The sequence below is a fragment of the Panthera leo genome, chromosome C1 (assembly GCF_018350215.1).
Source record: "Panthera leo isolate Ple1 chromosome C1, P.leo_Ple1_pat1.1, whole genome shotgun sequence".
Taxonomy (NCBI): Eukaryota; Metazoa; Chordata; class Mammalia; order Carnivora; family Felidae; genus Panthera; species Panthera leo.
Window position 1 is genome coordinate 25,887,641 of NC_056686.1, and position 17,411 is coordinate 25,905,051.

Consider the following 17,411-nt stretch of genomic DNA (forward strand, 5'->3'; position numbering starts at 1 on the left):
TCAGTTCTTGCTTTATTCTTCAATGCTGTAATTTTTACTTTTTAATCTGAAAGCTTCCTCAAATCATCTCAGCACTCAGCTAGTCCAAATCTTAAACGAATGCATATTGGTGACCAACATCCTGGCCTGGAAGTTATGAAAGGGAGGGCAGAACACCAAGCTTGTAGCTGAGAAGGATCCCACATAAAGCCACCCCAGAAATTCTTGGGGTACCTGTCATGATGAGTCTGGCGGGAAAGCCAGAGCAGGAAGCAAAAGGCCAAATGCATTCTGACTTTTTTGCTACCTTACTTTCCCACCACTACCAAGTCGTATTCTTTTCCTCCATTTCCTCCATTCCTTCCTTGTTCCTAGCTTTAAATGGAGATCCCATAAGCTACCATTTTCACTGTAATAGCTGATAATGATAATCGGTATCTTTTACTGTGCACACACCATAAGCCTGGCACTGTGCTGAGAGACTTTGTGTTTTCCTATTTGAACCTCGCCCCCTCCCAACCTGTCTATTGTTTTAACCACTTTGCAGATGAAAGATAAAATGCCAGAGAAGTTAAGCATGTGTAAAGCCACTCCACAGTAAGTAGCAGAGCAGGAATTCAAATTCAAATATGTTGGCTACCACAGCCTAAGCTCTCAACAATCTCCTCACATGTGGGCAAGGAATGGAGGCAAGAATAAGGGCTGATATTCCCTGGGCAATGGTGAGGATTGCTGATGATGTTGCTGGGAGACAGAAGTCACAGAGTCATAGCATTGCTTCTAGAGCATTCTGGTGTCCTTTTCAAAGTCCTAGAAATGGCTGGCTGCTCTGTGGCCAGGTTCAGTTGCTAGGACAATGTCCAGGGGAGGCTTGTCCCTGTGATACATGGCTCAAGAAATTTACCTGGGAGCTCCCTATGCATGGGCCCCCCTCTGGGCAGCTTGACCCATTCAGGCATCATTGGCCTGGTAAGAAAAGGGGTTTCTCTGTGGTTTTTTAAAAGAGCCTACAAGAAAATTTGAAGCCTAAGAATGTTTTTATTAGCTCCACAATACCAAGTAGAAAACTACAACATTAAAATCAGTAAATATTCAATTAAATGCGAAATGTAACATTATGTCAACTTCATTAACTGTTGAATTTAGTAGTCATAAAAATTTCATCTCATTTGATAACAGTTTGCAGGTTGGACTTCTCTCACTGCGCAAGATTTCCCAGGTAGGCACCAAGATGGGTAAGAAATCATAGCCAACCATAAAAGAAATAAATTACTCATGGCCAAAAATTTTCAAAAGCAAAATGGCAAAAAGCCTTTCAAATTGTTTTACAGCCAAAAAGTTATATTTGTGGTGAGAGGTGGGTGTGTTTAAAATGTTAGATGAGGGATAGGGCCTAGAGGAGGAAGCCGGTTTTGCGCCTATGAAGGTCTTCACAGAGTGCAGGCCACACCCAACCTGGATGAGCTCTCCATCCCGTCCATGTTAGTGTCAGTGATGGAAGCCGGATAAGTGGAGGTTTGGGCTGGAGACTAGGGAGGGAGATTGGCTTCTTCCTGAGGATTCCCTGCTTCTAAATAGAAGAGCAAGAATCCCTGAATCCTAAATAACGATAGCTTAATATCCACTGGGTACCTGTTCTAAGCTGTGCACCTGCATTATCTCAGCAGTCACAAAACAACTCTATGAGGTTTATTATCCCTGTTTCCCAGATGAGCAAACTGAGGTATGCAGAGGTTAAACAACCTGCCCAGGGTAATAAGGGCAGTAACAGGTAATTGAAGAATTTGTCCAAACAAATTGAACCTACCGCTCAAGGTGCTGAAGACAGGCCTGGTCCCCTGCCCTTTTCCAGAGCTTGAAGTGAAGTGTTCAGTGGTGATAGACTCCATTTCATGTGCCGGGCACACAGATCTATACGTGCTGGAGGAACACAGCCACCTATACTGAACAAGAATGGAATAAGTTCAGTTTCCTCCACATCTGCTGTGTACCAAGCACCTATGGAATGCTTTGCTCCCTTCGCTTGCCTGTAACAGTCTCTAAGCTAGAGAGAGGTCTTATTTACCTCCTAGCCCTGCGCCTCACACAATCTTGGTCCGTGGCAGATGCTCAAAAATGAACCAAGCCTAGAAAGGCTTAGTTGATGATTGGAGTCTGTCCCTCCATCACAGAGCAATTTCCCCAGTACAGCTAAAGTCCTCCCTCCCTACACGTAGCACAAAAGCTGTTATTTAGAAACTCCAGTAGCACACATTTTAATGTAATCAACTGTAAAGGAATCAGTGTAATATACAGCACTTTTTTTTTTTTTAATTTTTTTTAACGTTTATTTATTTTTGAGACAGAGAGAGACAGAGCATGAACAGGGGAGGGGCAGAGAGAGAGGGAGACACAGAATCTGAAACAGGCTTCAGGCTCTGAGCGGTCAGCACAGAGCCCAATGCAGGGCTCGAACTCACGGACCGTGAGATCATGACCTGAGCCTAAGTCGGACGCTTAACCGACCGAGCCACCCAGGCGCCCCAATACAGCACTGTTATGTGCCTCTTATGTGCCAGGCATTCTAGGGACTTTCCATGTGTTAAATAGTCATTAGTAATAGTATATCTACAATTCTACCAAGCAGGTGTTCCTTATCATCCCATTTTACAGATGAGACCAGTGTTGTGAGCTACATGGTGTCCCTCCAAATTCATATGTTCAAGTCCTAACCCTCAGTACCTCACATACCTTAGAAGTGGAGATAGAACCTGCAAAGAGTGGTAAAGGTAAAATGAGATCGTTAGTGTGGGTCCTACTCCAATATGACTGGTGTCCTTATGAGAAGGGGACGACACAGACACGCACAGAGGGAAGACCATTCGAAGACGCAGGGAGAAGACAGCCATCCGTGAGCCCATGAGAGAGACCTCACCAGGAACCAACCTTCCCTACACCTTGATCTTGAACTTCTAGCCTCTAGAACTGTGAAGAGATAAATTTCTATTGTTTCAGCCACCCATTTTGTGGTACTTTGTTCTGGCAGCCCTAGAAAACTAATACACCAAGGCACAGAGTAGCCTGCCTAAATCTACATCGCCAGAACACATGAACTCAGAATTTGAATCCAGGTAGTCTGGTTCTAGAGTCTATGTGTTTTAGGACAACGAAAATGTTCTCTGTGCTGTCCAAAATGGTAGCCACCAGCCTCATATGGCACTTGAAATGTGGCTGATGGAACTAAGCAGCTACCATTTTTAACTTTATTTACATTAAAATAGAATTAAAATAGCCACATGTGGCAAGTGGCTACCATATTGGACATAGTTTTATGCGATTTCTAATTACTTCACTTATGTTTTTTTGCAGAATCTTCTATTTTTTATTAAGTGTATTCATTTATTATTTCTGAGAGAGAGAGAAAGAGCGAGCACAAGCTGGGGAGAGGCAGAAGGAGAGAGGAAGACACAGAATCCGAAGCAGGCTCCAGGCTCTAAGCTGTCAGCACAGAGCCTGATGTGGGGCTCGAACTCATGAACTGTGAGATCATGCCGAGCCAAAGTTGGATGCTTAACTGACTGAGCCACCCAGGTGTTCCCTTGCGGAATCTTCTAGAAACCTCAGCTGTGTGCTCCAAGAAACATGTCCCTATCTTTATTCCCTGTCCCTGCTACATTTTATTATTGTTATTATTTTTGCAATCCTTTCCAATTTAGCCCCTGTTGCCTAGTCTCCTGCTGAAGGGGAGAAAGAGCAGGAGCGAGTGAGCTGGCTAACTTTCCAGAATCCTGTGGCCTGGGCAGTGCTGGGCTGTTGGTGTACTGCTGTAAGCATAGGTGTTAGCCAACCAAATGCCAAGCAGCACAAACACTGAGTGACATTTTCAGAACTATTAATATTTCATCAGAAATGATCACTTTTCCTTTAAATACACTATCTTAAAAGGTTTTCTACATTCTTAACTATAATTTTATTCAGTCTAGATCCTCAGAATTTTCCCCAAAGGAGCACATCTTCAATTTTATAATGAAAATCAAAGGGGAACGAAGCTCGGATTTCAAAATTGAGAGTCAACATCTCCAGGAACACGGGCCTTCTCCAAACAGCAAGGATGTGTGTTGGGCACCTACTGTACCACCAGGTGCTTTACGTATGGTATACCATTAATTCATCCGGCACATATTTATTGAGTGCCTATTATGTGCCAGAAATGTGGTTTTCATAATAATTTATCAACACCATTTTACAGAAGACGGTTCCTTCTCTTCCTTCTGTCTCATCTCCAATGTTACCTTAGCTCCCGAAGAGGCCTACCTGGATATCCATCTAATTCTGCCACATTCCCCCCTCCCTTGCCTCCCTTTGTTGGTTAGTTTCCATCAAGGCCCTTATTTCATCTGCAATTGGTGCTTATTTACTTGCTATGCTAGTTTGTGACCTGTCTCCCTGCTCTGGAATATAGGCTCCATAAGAGCAGGGACCCCAGGACGCTTTGTTCACCTGCCCGGACGCCCAGCAGGAGGTGCTCAGTCACTACTGGGAAATGAAGGAAGGAGGGAGCATGGGAGACGTTAAAAAATTGGCTGGTGTGACACAGTTAGGTGGTGGCAGGGTCCGGGTTCAACCCAGCTCTGGTCTGTTCCCATCCGTTCTTCTTTCCAGTCATCTGGTTCTCCCTTTACTGGGTGAAACCAGGGCGGAACAATGATTCGTGGGGTCGGAGAGCCTGGGGAAGGTGCTGTGTCAGCTCCGAGTTCTGCGAAGCCCATCCAGTGAGAGGGGGGGAGCCCACTGGGGGGCAAACTGCTAACTTAGCCCTTCTTTCCGCACCTGAGCCCCTGACACCACTCCTACCTGCCCACCCTCCACCCCCAGCGTAGGAGGGACTGGTCGATCTCAAAGGCTGAGCGCTCAGCATCAGGCCTGGGGCGGGTGGGGGTCGCGCTGGGTTTGAATCCGCTAGAAAGAGGGCCTTGGACACACCCCTTTCTGACTCGGAGACTGGGTTTCCGACCCCGCGGCACAGTGGTGCTAACTTCACAAGCTTGTTAGGTTGCATATGACACAGAAAGCCCAGCGCTAGGCACACGGTAAGCTCCCAACACAGTGGCCTTTTGGGGTAAAATGAGGCCCAAGGGCCCAGGCAGGCGCGGAGGTTTCATACGGAGCGGCGGGGCCAGGCGGGGGCGCGGCGCCCTCGACTTCCAACAGCAGCAAGGGTCCTCCGGGCCCCCACCCCCACCCCGCCGTGGGGCCTTGGGCACCGAACCCGGGGCGGCCCGCGCACCGAGCCGTTGCGTTTGAAACCCACAGAGGAATTCTGGCGCTGGACTGGGAGGGTGTGGGAGCCACCGACACTCAAATAGGCCCAAGCTGCCACGTCCGGCGCGGCCCGCCGAGACAGCGCCCTGTTGAGGCGGGGGGGCCCCTGGCCGGTCGAGGCTGAGCGCAGTCCAGCGCGGGGGGCGCGGCAGGTGTCTGCTGGGGGCGCCGGGGCGGGCTGCGGGCTGCCGCACTCCCGGGGGCCTTCCTGCCCGAGGCGGCGGGCGGCGGAGCGGCGCAGGCGACTGGGACGCGGGCGGGCGGAGGGGCGAGCTAGGCGGGGCCGGCGGGCCGTTGGCCCCGGGCGGTGCGCAGGTTTCCCTGGGAAGGCCCCACTGAGGAGCTGATGGCGGGTCCCCGCCCCCACGGCGCCTAGCAAGGTGCCCAGTGCCGGGCTCTCGCCCATCCATCCGCGCGGCTTAGCGGGCGACAATGGGCTGAGCCACAGGCTCCGCAAGGTGTCGGGGGCGCCTCACGACGGGGGTGTGCCAGGGACTGTGGGGAGAGCCCGCCCTCCCCCTCCAGCTGTTCCCAGATGTCATTCTGCCCGCCCAGGCGCCTGGTTCCTGAGCTCAGGGGGATTCCACGGTTACTAAGCTACTGGTTTTTGTTGACTTTCAAATATTTTCTTCTAAGGGAGAGGGGGAGGGGGGCAAAAGTCAGGAGAGAGCAAATAAAAACAAAGCAAACTAAGCTCCCCCTCCCCAGAAGAAACTTGCCCTCCAGCCACCACTCACACACACATCGAAGGCCTCTGAACACAGTCACCTTGCTGGAGGAACAGCCAGACAGAACTGACCTGCTTCTGCCCCTCCTCCTCTCCCCTTCCGGTGAATGAGGGGCCGTGGTGGATGGTCCCCCTGTCTCGGAGCCCTGGGTGGACAAAGGAGCTTCCGGAAAGAGAGGAGGAGGATGGCCAGTGGGAATGGGCTCCCTTCATCCTCGGCCCTGGTGGCCAAGCGCCCCTCCGCCCTGGGCCCATTCCCCAGATACATCTGGATCCACCAGGACACACCCCAAGACAGCCTAGACAAGACTTGCCACGAAATCTGGAAGAGAGTTCAAGGCCTGCCCGAGGCCTTGCAGCCCAGGACCTCAAAGGAACAGCCGTCTGCCCCCATGACTGGGACTCCAAGAGGCAACGGGCTCGGCTTCCAAGAAGAGTGAGTGTCCCCCTATGTAGCTGGCACCAAGGGACGAGGGAAGAGCAGAAGTGGGGCCTTCTGGGGGAACGTTCTGGCCCAGTGTTCAGTCTGGTTAAACCGTAAAGGCTGTATACTTTCCCTCCATCTGTTGTGGTCCTTCGTCCAGTCTTTATAAGGGAGGTGACTGGGTCCTGGACTTACTGGGTGCAGGGCCAGACCAGGGCTGGATTTCTGTTGCCCCTTTATCAGTCCACTACGGGGACATTTTTCATTTTGCACAGGCGGAAACCCACACTGGCCAGGGCTGAAGGTTAGATGCCCGTGGCTTTGCCTGGAAGCAACTGGGTGATACTTCCCTTTCTCAACCCCCAAAGGCTACGCATTGGCACGGATGAGTCTGGTGGTTTAAAACCACATCTGGAATTCCCTAATACAGGGAGCAGCTGTCCCATTCAGCCTCCACAGAAGCCGCTGCAAGAGCGCACATCAAAATATTTACTGGGAAGGCATTGACATATTCAGAGGACATAATAGAAAATTAAAGTGCGGGAAGATGGCTGTAAATAGCCCTTTTCCTGGATGGGAAATCCTGTGTCTGGGAAACACAGAGCTAAATGTTTCTCCATCAGGGCAAAGGCGGGCAGATATTGTTGGGGACAGATATCCACAAGGAGAGGAAGACGGGAGAGCTCATTAGGAAAAGCAAGTAAACCACCATGGTCATTAATGCCAGTGCTGAGCCCTTGTTCAATGTTTGGCGTCTTCCAAGTGGGCTGCAAACATTAATTAATCCTCCCAGAGTCCCTATGAGGCAGGTATTAGTGTCCCCATTTTACAGATGGATTAAGTGTTAATAATTAAGTGCTAATTAAAGACTAAGTGATAATTAAGTGTCGCCTGTTCCAACACATGCTCCTCTTCAGCTCAGAGATGCTAGAGTGGGGGATAATTTAGGCAATTATCAAATGTGTCTGGTTTCAGGGATTTCTATGAAAGAGCTAGGAAGAAAGGTGAAGTATAACCACTACCCAGGTGCGCCCTACCTGCTGCCCCCTTTCAGGCTGCAGGTGAAGGTGGAACGCTCTTTAGCTATTATTGAGTATCCTGCCCTGTGCTCAGCACGACATGGCTGGGATGGGAATGGCCTGTCTATAGCCAAAGTCCTGCTGTCCAGCCCTCCAGTGGCACTGAGCCCCTCTCCCCTGCCTATGGCCATCTGCTCTGGGACAGGGCCTTGGCAGGGGGCCCTTGGGGCTGTGCTTAGCTCTCAGTGGCCAAGAAGCTGATTGTCCACTTTGTGGACCAAGGGTCAGTGGCAATTTCCAGTAGATGGCACCCCCTGTGCCAGGTCACACTGAGTTAATGGAGACAGACTCTACTTCCAGTCTGCTCTTGGCCAAAAAGTGAACTGGTGCACCTTTGGCCGGTTGCTTAACTCCATTTGGCCTTGATTTTTTCATCTGCAAATTAAGGGTGCTGTGCCCTGCCTTGTCCACCACGGAGTCGATAATGAGGATCACACGTGATAGAGACAGGAAACCGAAAGCTGCATTATGCAAAGAAGGCTGTCCTTAAATGTAATTCTCAGAGTTCAGGGGTTTTGTTGCTGTTGCTGGCTTCAAAATACAGGCTTTTCGCACTATGCTCACAGACCCGAATGCTTCAGGGGCCACCCTCGAATCAAGGGGCCTAGTGGCTGGGCCCCCATCCCCACTTCAGACAGGGCTGTTTGGCTTTTTGGGGTTTTGCTTCCTGGAGTCCTGAGTAAAAGCTGCGTTTGGGGAGAAAAAAAAAAAAGATTCTGCTACTGAGAACCGAGCTGGGAAACCACTGCCTTAGATGCATAAGCGATGTCATAACCGCGTAGATCTCTACCAAGTAGAACACGAGGAGCTATTCTTGACATCAAGGCAGCTGTGATGGTGGAGTCAGATACTGGGTTTCAGATCGCGTTGCAGCCCTGTGCCAGCTGCGGGATTTGTTTAACTTCTGTGAGCTTCAGTTTCCTCATCTGCCAAATGGAGATGATTACCGCCATTTCAGAGGGCTGTTGGGATGATTAAATGGGATATTTAAACATTCCCGGTAATAACGGTAATAACTAGGATTTGTAAAAATTCCTTGTAATAATAATGATGATGATGATTTCTTTAAGCCCTGCAATTGCTACATGAGGTTGGTACTATTTCAGACTCCCCCTCTTTTTACTTTTTATTATGCAGCTTCCCATGCATAAAATAGAATAGTGTGGTGAATGTCTGTGTGTCTGTCACAGAGCCCCATTAATTACCACATTTGCGCCATTCTTGTTTGGATTCCTCCCTCTCCGCTTGTTAAATGAAATCCTTTTTGCAGATGAGGTCACGCGTTGGAGGGGTTCGTTTCTCTGCCCAAGGCCCTATACAGTTAGGAAGCGATGGAGTTTCAGAAAGCAAACCCAAGTTCATTCTTAGCTACTGTGCAATAGATATTGTGGTCTATGTTCCCCTGGAAATGGAAGCATCTTTTTGGATCATTACAATATTTGGCAGCCAGGTGTTCTGAATGGTCACACATAGACAACAGATTTCAAATTCAGTGAGCTGTACAGTATGTTTCTGGGATGGCTGCAAGCCCACAAGATACCTCTCAGCTAGTGTTCCCACAGCTTAATTTGTAGACCTGGTTTTGGTGATATTTTTTGCTATCAGGGTGACTAGAGAAGTAAGTTCTAGAACTCTTGTCAGCCAGAATCTTTTTTCTTGACTCAATCCCTACATATCGTAAAACTCCAGACAACTCAAGGTTGAAAGGGATATTGGAGGCCATCTTCTGCTGTTTGAATCTCTTCCTGAAGGTTCTTGCCAAGTGGTTATCCACTTGTACACTTTCTTAGATGGAAAGCTCACCATTTTGTGAGGTAGTCCCTTCCCTTACTATGAATGCTGGCTGTCAAAAGACCGTTTTCTTCCTATGCCGAATCTATCTCTATCAAACTAATACCCATAGATCTGGATTCTGCCTTTAGGGCTGTAAACTAAATCAATCCCCTCTTTCTCTCAATAGCTCTTTAGATATTGAAAGATGGCAACACTGTTCCTCCTAGGATTTCTTATTTCTACAACTGATTATCTCTGGTCTTCTAAGTTTCCCCTCGCGTGCCAACTTGGTCAGTTTCCTGCCTGCACTGCTGGTCCTCGTGGTAGTGCAGTGACCAGAATCAAGTACAGTAATCCAAGTATGATCCAGTTAGTGTGGACTGGATCTTCCCTGTTTCTATTCTGTATTCATGGTAATGGTGATTGATGCCACATTTACTTTTCTCTAAGAGTCAGCTTCATTCTGTGGACACATTTAAAGTTCATTCATTCCTTCATTCTATTACTCATTCAACAAATATTTAATAAGCATCAACTATGTGCCTGGCACTGTGCTGGCAGGATAGAGTCGGGAACTGGATAAGGCTCTCCTTCTCGGAGCTTACATTCAAGAAGGGGACAGAAACAAAACAAGTAAATAAAAGAGTATGATAGTTTCAGTATGTGAAAAGGACTGGTGTTCTAGTGGGAGGAAACCAAACACATAAAAATGAACACATAAAATAATTTCAGATAGCGAAGAGCACTCTGATGGAAATAAAACCAAGTCAAGGGAAAACACCCTTGGATAGATTGCGGTGGGGGAAGGGTCGTCTGAGGAGAGATGGTCATGTGATGTAAAACCTGGATCCAGAGAAGGAGCCAGTCAGGTGAAATCCAGGCAAGGGCCTCCAGGCAGATGGGAGAGCAGCTACGAAGAAGAGCCCGATGTGGGGGTGAACATGGAGAGGGACAGGGGCAGGTGTATGATGGGACATGGGACAAGGCAGGCCGGCAAGGTGTAGGCTGCTTGGGGCATCACTGTAATGAGTTCGGACTTGATTCTCCGTGTGATGGGGCACACTTGGGGGATTTTAAGAAGGGGGTGTAGCATGAGCGGATTCACTTGTTTTTAAAGACCTCTCCAGCTGCTGTGTGGAGAGGGTGTGCGGGCCTGAGAGAGGACGTGGGAAGACCTTGGAAAGATGCCACAGTAGTCCAGGTGAGGTGCCACGGCGGTGGTGGCTGGATCAGAGTGAGTGCAGTGGAGATGGAAAAAGCAGGCGAGTCAGTGTGTCTTCTGAAGAGCCACCAGACCTGCTGGTGGTTTGGGGACACTCAAACGGAGATGACCAGGCTAACCTGAGGTTCTCGGGCCTGAGCCACTGGTTGGACAGTGTGCCATTTACTGAGGTGGGGAAGAAACGGGAGAAATGGGCTTTGGGGCAGAAATCAATAACTCTGTCTAGTGTTCATTAAACTGCAGAATCTTACTCAGTTACCTTTTAATTAGACTTAAACTTGGGCTCAGAGAATCGTGGCAAACCACTACTGACTCATATTCTAGGATTACTTTCTCACTCATTCCCCTCATTACTGAAACTTCACAGCCTCGGAGTGGAGTTTTGGATTTGCTGTTGAGTCCATTGCCCTGACTCAGAAGGAGCATTTGTTCATTCCTTCGTTTACAGGCTCATTCAGCAAACACTCACCGCCGCCTTCTCAGTGCCAGGCCCGGTGCTGGGTCCCACGGGTACAGAGATGTGTAGGACAGGAGCCCTGCTCTCAAACAGCTCCCACTCCGGTGGCTGGGAGGGACCCAGATACATCTGACAGCAAGGACATTCAATAGTGTTTATTGTGCACTTACTGCATGCTGATAAAGTGTGGAAACAAATACAATGGTGGGAAAGATGGGGACTGAACTTCAGGGACCTTTGGTGTCTTGAGGAAGGCAGATCACAATGTATTACGGTTAATGTGCTGGTGAAGTCCCAGTGCTGTGGGAGCACATGGCTGGGGGAAAACTTCCTGGAGGAGGCTGCGGGAGGCGAGCTGGAAGGAAAGTCAAGACCCCTGCACTGTGAGTGTGATGAAGGATGGAGAGACAGCCCCTTGGGGGCAGAGGATGGCAGGATTGTCACTGCAAGGATCTCCATGGTGGTGTCTCCTGAGCTGGGTCTTGAGAAGAGGGAGTAGCCTACAGAAAGCTTTCTGCAGGTGCTGGGAAGGATAGGAAGCTCCCTGCTGAGGGCATATCCTGTGTGGGGTTGGAGGAGAGCAGAAAGGTGGCCAGGAGCTTGCTGGATGTGGTTCACTTTTCTGGCTGCTTCCAGGCCCTCAGGCAGCACTTCTGAAACTTCCCATGTCCCCAAGTCAGACAGAACTTGGTCTGTAGAGTCAGGCTTTGGTGGGTGTCACTCTGAACCAGACCCAAGAAGGAAGAAAAGTCTAATAAAAGAAAGGAAATCCATTTAAATATTTAAAAAGCAGAAATACTCCTTCCTCTCTCTCTCCGCACCCCCCCCCCATATTCTGTCTCTTTCTCTCTCTCAAACATAAATAAACATTAAACAAATTTTTAAAAAAATTTTTTTAACGTTTATTTATGTTTGAGACAGAGAGAGACAGAGCATGAACGGGGGAGGGTCAGAGAGAGGGAGACACAGAATCTGAAACAGACTCCAGGCTCTGAGCTATCAGCACAGAGCCTGACGTGGGGCTCGAACTCAGGGACCACGAAATCATGACCTGAGCCGAAGTCGGCCGCTTAGCGACTGACCCACCCAGGTGCCCCTAAACAAATTTTTTATAAAAGGGGGTGGTGCCTGGGTGGCTCAGTTGGTTAGGTGTCCAACTTCGGCTCAGGTCATGATCTCGTGGTTCGTGAGTCTGAGCCGTGTGTCAGGCTCTGTGCTGACAGCTCAGAGCCTGGAGCCTGCTTTGGATTCTGTGTCTCCCTCTCTCTCTGCTCCTCTCCCGATCACACACTGTCTCTCTCTTTCAAAAATAAATAAACATTAAAAATGTTAAAAGAATATATCCTTATATCCTTTCATACTTTGCAAATGTCAAAGATGCCCTGGGCCCCAGGTTAGAATCCTTTTCTCCTGGACACTTAAGAATCTCCCTCCCTTAAGATTCCTGGGGCTGGGTCTCAGCCACTGCTATGACCCCAGTCATGTGGACACCCCCCCCCCCATCTTTGTTGTCAAGTGAATTAGTGCACGAAATGGCAGACCAGAGGTTCAAGGCCCCCTACCCCTTCCCTCTTCCAGTCGTCTTCATGATGGTGTCTGACTCCTTGCCTCTCTGCTGGTCTCTCTTCTGCCGTTTACAGAACATCTTATCTTGCCGTGTCTGGTTTCTTTCCTTCCTGGATGTCCTTCACCCTTCATCTGCTTAATATTCCTGAAGCATGTCAACAGTGTTGCTCAGGAATCTTCCATGGCTCCCCTCATGGTCTTCTGAGCCCCTTGACCTGGTCCTCAAGGATCTTTGTGTTGGCCCTGCCTTCATGTCTAGATGCATGTCCTGCTGTTCTCCAAACTCTCTGTAAACCAAGATGAGCCACACATCTCCTTGCTCTCGCTCAGACCAGTCCACTACCAGGAATGCCTTTCTTCCATATCTCTGTCTGTTGAAATCCTATCCATCCTTAAAAACCTAGAATAAGTATGTCATCTTCTGAATTTTTCACCGCTCACCCATTCAACATTTTGTTTTCTTCCACCCTCTTCCATGTTCTTCCTTTTAATTCAAATAAAGCGTATGCCTTCTCGTTTTCCTCAGAGTTTAACGGTGGCTCAGAAAACAAAATAAGGCAACAGCTGGATTAGAATCCCTGCCTACTTCTTAGCTGTAACCAACTTGCTAACACTTTCTGTGCCCCGTTTTCCTCCTCTGAAACATGGAAAATGTCTTAGTGAGGAACCACCTTAAAGGATTCTTTTGGAGGTTGATGAAAGAGTGCATGCAAAACTCACGCAGCACCTGGCATAAGATAAGGGCTCCCAAGTTATTTTCCATCATCATCATCACCATTATTGTTCTGATCAAAGAAAAAATAACAGGCGTTAAGTAATCAAGGATGGTATGGCGAGAGGAGACTTAGACCAGAAAACCTCAGCTAATGGAAATTATTCTGCTGAGGCTAGCATTTTGCTTTGGGATTCTTGGCAGCCAGAACAAATAGTGGAAACACAGCAGTTGGTTTCTATAACTTGTATCATCTAATAGGAGAAAGCAGGAGAGACCATCAGGAACGACCAGTGCTTCCCTAGCTCTAAGGACCATATGGCTTTTATATGAGGGTGATGGAATGGAAAAGTTGGTTCAGGCTCAGCTCTTGTGTTGACCATCGGCCGAACGGGAGGATACCACAGCATCCCAATGGGATCTGTCAGTGAGGTTCTGGCGTGAGGTTTCTGATCATCGGGCACATATTGCACACTGCCTTGTGGCAACAAGCCCTCCACCCCCACTTGACCATGGCTTCTTAAGGGCAAGGACTGTGTCTTACTCATCTTTGTCTTCCCAGTGCCCAGCTGAGTTCCTGGCACTTGGTGGCTGCTATGCGGTGTGTATGAATGAATGAGGAAGTGAATGATGGATGAACCATAAAAATGCCACTGCAAGGAGAGTGTGAAGCCCAGAGGTGGCCAGGATCCAAGCAATGGGTCACAGTCATCAGAGGAAGCATTGAGTGACCCAAGGACAGAATATCAATAAGGCAAGACATTGCAGGGTTTTTCCCTCCTCTGTCTTAAGCTGCAGAGAGAGGAACTAATGTTTTCTTGAACATCTGATATATGCCAGGCTCTATATTTTAATTTTCTGTGTATCTCGTTGTCTTAGCAGCCCTTCCCAGTAGATGGTCAATATTACTCCCATTTTACAGATGAGGAAGCTGAGGCTCAGAGCCCAGGCAACTTGCCCAGAGTCCTCCTGCTATGCTAGGAGTGGGCGAAGCAGAGCTAGAAACCCCCTGAGGCTTCGAGACCTGAGCTCCTTCCTGGACACCGGGATCCCATCGGGATAGATCTTCCGTGTCTGCTTAGCACCAGGAGCCATGAGCAGCAGAGGGAAGATGAATCACGATTAACGTCCCATGTCCTGTGTCCCCCTTTTTAATTTAATTTTATGGTTTCAGGAGCTGTGTCGCAGGTTGTGGGAGCCTGCAGAGATGGGCCACCGGTGGTTTGTTTTAATCCCCTTTTTAATATCTTTGTTGTAACGTTCTTTCCAATTCAGCTCCCAAGTCACATTAAAAAAATACCTCTTCCTTAGGGTAAGCCTTCTCTTATTAAACAGATTCAAATGAAAAGTTTTAAAGATAATTTGAACAATACGAATCACTCTGTAGCTCTGCAGCCGTAGCCGAAGCTCCTTTACTGCTGTAGTCACTCCCCAGCATCTCCTGTCTTAATCTCCAGCCCACTGAGTGCCCCCACCCCAAACCCTTCCAGTCCCAGGCCAGCCCCCGCCCTTGCCTGCTTCCAGGTGGTTCTGAGCTTCTCCTGTCCCCTCCTGTCCCCTCCACGGGCAGTGGGGGGGAGGGAGGGGGGAGGTGTCTCGCTCTGCCTTCTTGGCTTTCTGTCCCACCTGCCCTAAGGGACAGGCAGGGAGGAGCTGGAAGGTATCTGAAGGAAATTCCCACCTCATTTGCATCAAAACCAAGAGGGGCGGAAACAGAAGGTAGCTGAGGGATACCTGCTCAGAACGCCGATGCCTAGACCTTCCTCTGGACCAGCTGAACTGCCATCCCCCCACGAGTGCCCAGGGATCTGCATTTGGAACAGTTTCCTTCCTGATTCCTGTGCATATGTATGAAAGTTCTCAGGTACTTTGGGGGTCAAAGATGACAGATCCTCAGATTTAAAAGGGACATAGCTTTGAGAAGGAGGTGTTCCAAAGAAGCGCGTGAAGGAAGGAGACTGAGCTTTATTGAGAGAGCTGTAAGTGTGTGCCAAGGACGTCAGAAAAAATGGGCTCTAGTCTACGTGAAGGCCTTGCGAAGAAATGAGAGGGACGTGAAGTCCAGGCTTGGCATCGGGGCAGCTGAGGGATTTCACAGGGTTGCCTCCTCTAACGCCGGGTAGTATCGCCATCCGCACGGTGCTGATGACAAGATTTCAGCGACTTCCGCCACTCTCCAGCCCCACCAGCCCGGGCCTTGGGCAGCGCGGGGTCAGCAGGGCTCCCGCCTGTAGCCCACTGGCTGGCTCTCCCACACCACTGGCTCTCTCTCTCCGTCGGTCTGAGCTGCTAACATTTGCATAGCGCTGGTTACAGTTTACCAAGTGCTTCGCATTCACCTTCTCACTTAATCCTCCCACAGCCCGAAAGCGAAGGACGGGTGGAGGCCAGCTTTCCGAAGGCCCTCACCCCGGCCCCCTGCGCTCCCCAGACAGACAGAGCTCAGCGGCTTTCCAGGGACCTTTGGGACCCAGCTGCACAGGAACTGGGATGGCAGATTTGCAGCCTCCGTCAAGTGACCCTCTGCCCCAAACTGAGACCCTTCAGAGCCCGGGACCCTGGGTTGTGATGGGTGGAATCCACCCTCCTTTTCAAGCCTTTCCTTCCTGCCAGTTTTCCCCAAGGCTGTGGCAGTGTGTGTGTGTGTGTGTGTGTGTGTGTGTGTGTGTGTGTTGGGTGTATATGTGTATGGTGGGTGTGGAAAGTGCACATGGGTGAGGTGTGTTTGCACAAATGTGCATGGATGTGGTACATGTGTTTGCATGTGTGTGTGGGGTTGTTGTGTGTGTGCACATGCCTTGTATGCATGGTCGTTGCATGGCTACGTGTGTGGGTGTGTGCACCTGGGTATGTGTACATGGCTATAGTGTGTTTGTGTACATGACTACTATGTCTGTGTGTACACATGGATTGGTGTGTGTGTGCATGGCTGTGGCGTGTGCATGAGGAGGGAGCCCCAGGGCGGTTCAGTGAATCTTACACCTGGAGAGGGAAGACGGATGAAGACACAGGCAGCTTTGACCGAGGTGGCCGTGTCCCTTCCCTCCATGTGGGGTGGGGCATCCTGGGTGCTGTGATGAATATGCCAAGGCAACAGAAAATGAGTCTCTGCTCCTCATGCAGACAGGAAGACCCAGAAACGTCCACCACCCTCGGTCAAGCAAGGGTGGTGCCCACTAGGGATGGGACCAGGCTGTATGCCAGAGCCCCTGCCTCCACGATGAAGGCCTCTCTTTGCTGGGGACCTTTGGTGTCTCCTCCCCACCCCCACTTGCAACCTCTCACCTGCCCACCAAGTTCTGCCTTCTGCCACCTCCTAGTTCCTGGCTGGCTCCCTGGCCTCTAGCCTCCCGCAGAGAAGGGAAGTGAATTGCTGAAAGGACAGAGCTGGGGTTTGAACTCAAAGGCCCTGTTCTGTGTCCCACTTGTACTGTTCTGGGCAATGTGGAGTGGTGACTGTGGGCTGCATAAGTCTTGTCACCATGCAAAGTTATTACAGTACAGTATTATTGACTCCAGTCCCTAAGCTGTGGGGGGTATTTTATAACTGAAAGTTTGTACCTCTTAATTCAATTCCCTTCACAAATTTGACCCATTCCTTCCTCCCCCAGCCCCTCTGAAAACCACCAGTTTGTTCTCTATTTATGAGTCTGTTTCCATTTTGTTTTGTTTGTTCATTTGTGTTGTTTTTCAGATTTCACATGTAAGTGAAATCCTACGGTATTTGTTGTTCTCTGTCTGCCTTATTTTACTTAGCATAATACCCTTAGGTCCATCCATGTTGTCACAAATGGCAAGATTTCATTCTTTTTTATGGCTGAGTAATCTTTGTGTGTGTATGTGTTGTGTGTGTGTTGTGTGTGTGTGTATACCACATCTTCTTTATCTATCTGTTGGTGGACACTTAAAGTGCTTCTGTAATCTGGCTATTGTAAACAATGCTGCAATGAACATAGAGGGGCATATATCATTCCAAATTAGTGTCTTCATTTTCTCCAGGTAAGTACCCAGAAGTAGAATTGCCGGGCTGGATGGTATTTTTATTTTTATTTCTTGAGGAACCATAGTTGTCCATAGTGGCTGCACCAATTTGCATTCCCAGCAACAGTGCATGAGGGTCCCCTTTCCCCCACATCCTCGCCAAAACTTGGTATTTTTTGTCTGTTCTATA

The 17,411-nt window shown here is 49.1% G+C and overlaps 1 protein-coding gene across 1 annotated transcript in view; it reads left to right on the plus strand.

The window, feature by feature from the left end:
• The first annotated feature begins 5,294 nt into the window (after nucleotides 1-5,294).
• The window catches only part of CC1H1orf94 (chromosome C1 C1orf94 homolog), a 36,674-nt gene continuing 24,557 nt past the window's right edge, over nucleotides 5,295-17,411 (plus strand). The window contains exon 1 of the mRNA XM_042952466.1: nucleotides 5,295-6,443. Within this exon, the coding sequence (XP_042808400.1) occupies nucleotides 6,115-6,443 (329 nt within the window). The 5' untranslated portion in view covers nucleotides 5,295-6,114. The remainder of the gene's footprint in view (nucleotides 6,444-17,411) is intronic.